This window comes from Orycteropus afer, unplaced genomic scaffold (assembly GCF_000298275.1).
Source record: "Orycteropus afer afer isolate SDZICR_OR568_19922 unplaced genomic scaffold, OryAfe1.0 scaffold00099, whole genome shotgun sequence".
In the NCBI taxonomy this organism is placed as follows: Eukaryota; Metazoa; Chordata; class Mammalia; order Tubulidentata; family Orycteropodidae; genus Orycteropus; species Orycteropus afer.
This window is the reverse complement of record NW_006921686.1, coordinates 2,044,608-2,046,581: the sequence shown is the minus strand read 5'-3', so window position 1 is coordinate 2,046,581 and position 1,974 is coordinate 2,044,608. Positions and strand designations below refer to the sequence as shown.

Sequence of the window (1,974 nt, the reverse complement as noted above, 5' to 3'; positions counted from 1 at the left end):
AGAGAGAGGCACCAGAGGGAGGGGTGGACGGCTGGAAACTTCAGGAGGAGGGTGGAAATTTGGGTGGGGGCGTCAAGGCTGCACAGTCCCCTGCGCCCATGCTCAGAGCTCACCCTCTGGGGCTGAGAGGTTGAACACAATCACACGGGAGATGGGGCCGTCCTGCAGGATGGTCCATGTCTGTAAAACCTCTGTGTGGAGGCGGGGAGAACTCAGGCCCCGCCCCCAGCGCCGGCCCCGCCCCCAGCTCCGGCCCCGCCCCTCACCTCTACTCTGCTGGTCCACATGAGCAACGCGGACATAACCACTCTGACAGCCGAGAGCTGTGAGCCGTCGAGATGTGCCCGGCAGGTTATGGACGTCAAGCCATAAGACGCTGGTGAGCAGGCAGAGGTAGCAGCCAGATGGTCCTCAGCTCCTATCCCCACGTCCTTCAGGAACGTCCATCCCATCTCCCCAGACCCCAACACCCTGCAGCCTGATTTCTCTGAGTAATTAATCCCCGTCGCCCAATTTCTCTGAGTCCTCTCTCCATTTTCTCAGGGGTCATCACTGTCAGTTCACTTCTCGGCCTTCATTCCTGTGCTCTGAGTTTCCTGAGCGCATCCTCGCTGCCCAGTTTCTTTAAGGCCATCTCCACTCCCAGTCCCTGAGGTTTCTCCCGCCCCAGCCCCTGCTGGCCGCCTTCGGGGGCTCTCTTACCTACTGGTCAGATCTGTGAGCTCTGGGAAGAGGTTTTCCACTGGTTGTTCCTCAAACTGATGAAGTCCCTCGTTCTGGGGGAATCACGACCCATCCCGTCGGGGTCACAGCCACCCCCCCCCAGCCCTGTCCCAGCCCCATGGCCACGCCCAGCAGGGCTGCCCCGCCTCACCTCCTTATACAGATGAATGGCCGGGTTGTTCCCACTCAAGAGAAACACAGTCTCCAGCTGGTCCCCAAGCTGGACCCTGAAAGCAAAGAGCTGTAGAAAGCACTCCGGTGTGGCAGAACCCGAGTGCGGTAGGACGCAGGCGCTGGAGGACCTTGGCTTGAGAAATCCCTTGCCTGCAAGACCCTTTGCACTCTGGGATCCAGAGCTGGAATCTCCTAGGGGGCTCTGGTGGCACGTGGTTAAAGCATTCAGTTGCTAACTGATAGGTCGGTGGTTCGAACACACTAGCCCCTCCGTGGGAGAAAGATAAGGCAGTGGGCTTCCCTTAAGATTGACAGCCTTGAGAACCCTATGGGGCAGTTCCACTCTGTCCTCTAGGGGCGCTGTGGGTCAGAATGGACTCCACAGCAGTAGGTGTGGTTTGGGCTTTGCTTCTGTGAAGACTGACAGCCTTGAGAACCCTGTGGTGCAGTTCCACTCTGTCCTCTAGGGACGCTGTGGGTCGGAATGGACTCCAGGGCAGTGGGTTGTTGTTTTGTGCCATTCAGTCGGACCCGACTCAGTGATTAGTCCAGGTATTGTCCCACTTTCAGCCAGATTCCCTTCCACCAACTCCATCGTACGTTGGATCTGACCTAAGTTGCCTACCTTTCTTTAGTTTTGACGTTTTCATTATTATTGCCTTTTGTTACCAGTATCTTCATAAATCTGATCTTGTGACATCTGTGAGTGAACACCTGAGACTGAGAACATCAGCAAGTTATGTGCTGCAGCACTGTGTGCAGCACCTATCACTAACAATAATCACAGACAAACCCAGACACGATCATAAAGGCGGTTTGTCCTAACTCGAGTAGGTCGTAAGTCGGGGACCGCCCGTCTTCTCTCTCTGAAATGCAGAGCTGTAGAAACTAGCCATCCTGGAACCTCAGCATGGCGGGCTTGCAGAGCCTTCCAATCCCAGAACCCCAGAACTTTAGCTTGTTGGAACCTTCCCTTCCTAGGACCCTCCCCTGCTAGAATCTTCATTCCGGCTGTGGAGTCTGTAATGGAATCCCGGGCTAGAATGGGAACACAGGCCCTCTTCAATCTGTGGGGGT

At 56.0% G+C, this 1,974-nt stretch overlaps 1 protein-coding gene across 1 annotated transcript in view; it reads right to left on the bottom strand.

The window, feature by feature from the left end:
* KPTN (kaptin, actin binding protein) overlaps nt 1-1,974 on the bottom strand; it is a 9,325-nt gene that overhangs the window by 4,772 nt on the left and 2,579 nt on the right. Inside the window, exons 5-8 of the mRNA XM_042781271.1 lie at nt 875-950; nt 703-776; nt 267-376; nt 114-191 (exon numbers count right to left, since the gene is read on the bottom strand). Of these exons, the coding sequence (XP_042637205.1) occupies nt 114-191; nt 267-376; nt 703-776; nt 875-950 (338 nt within the window). The remainder of the gene's footprint in view (nt 1-113; nt 192-266; nt 377-702; nt 777-874; nt 951-1,974) is intronic.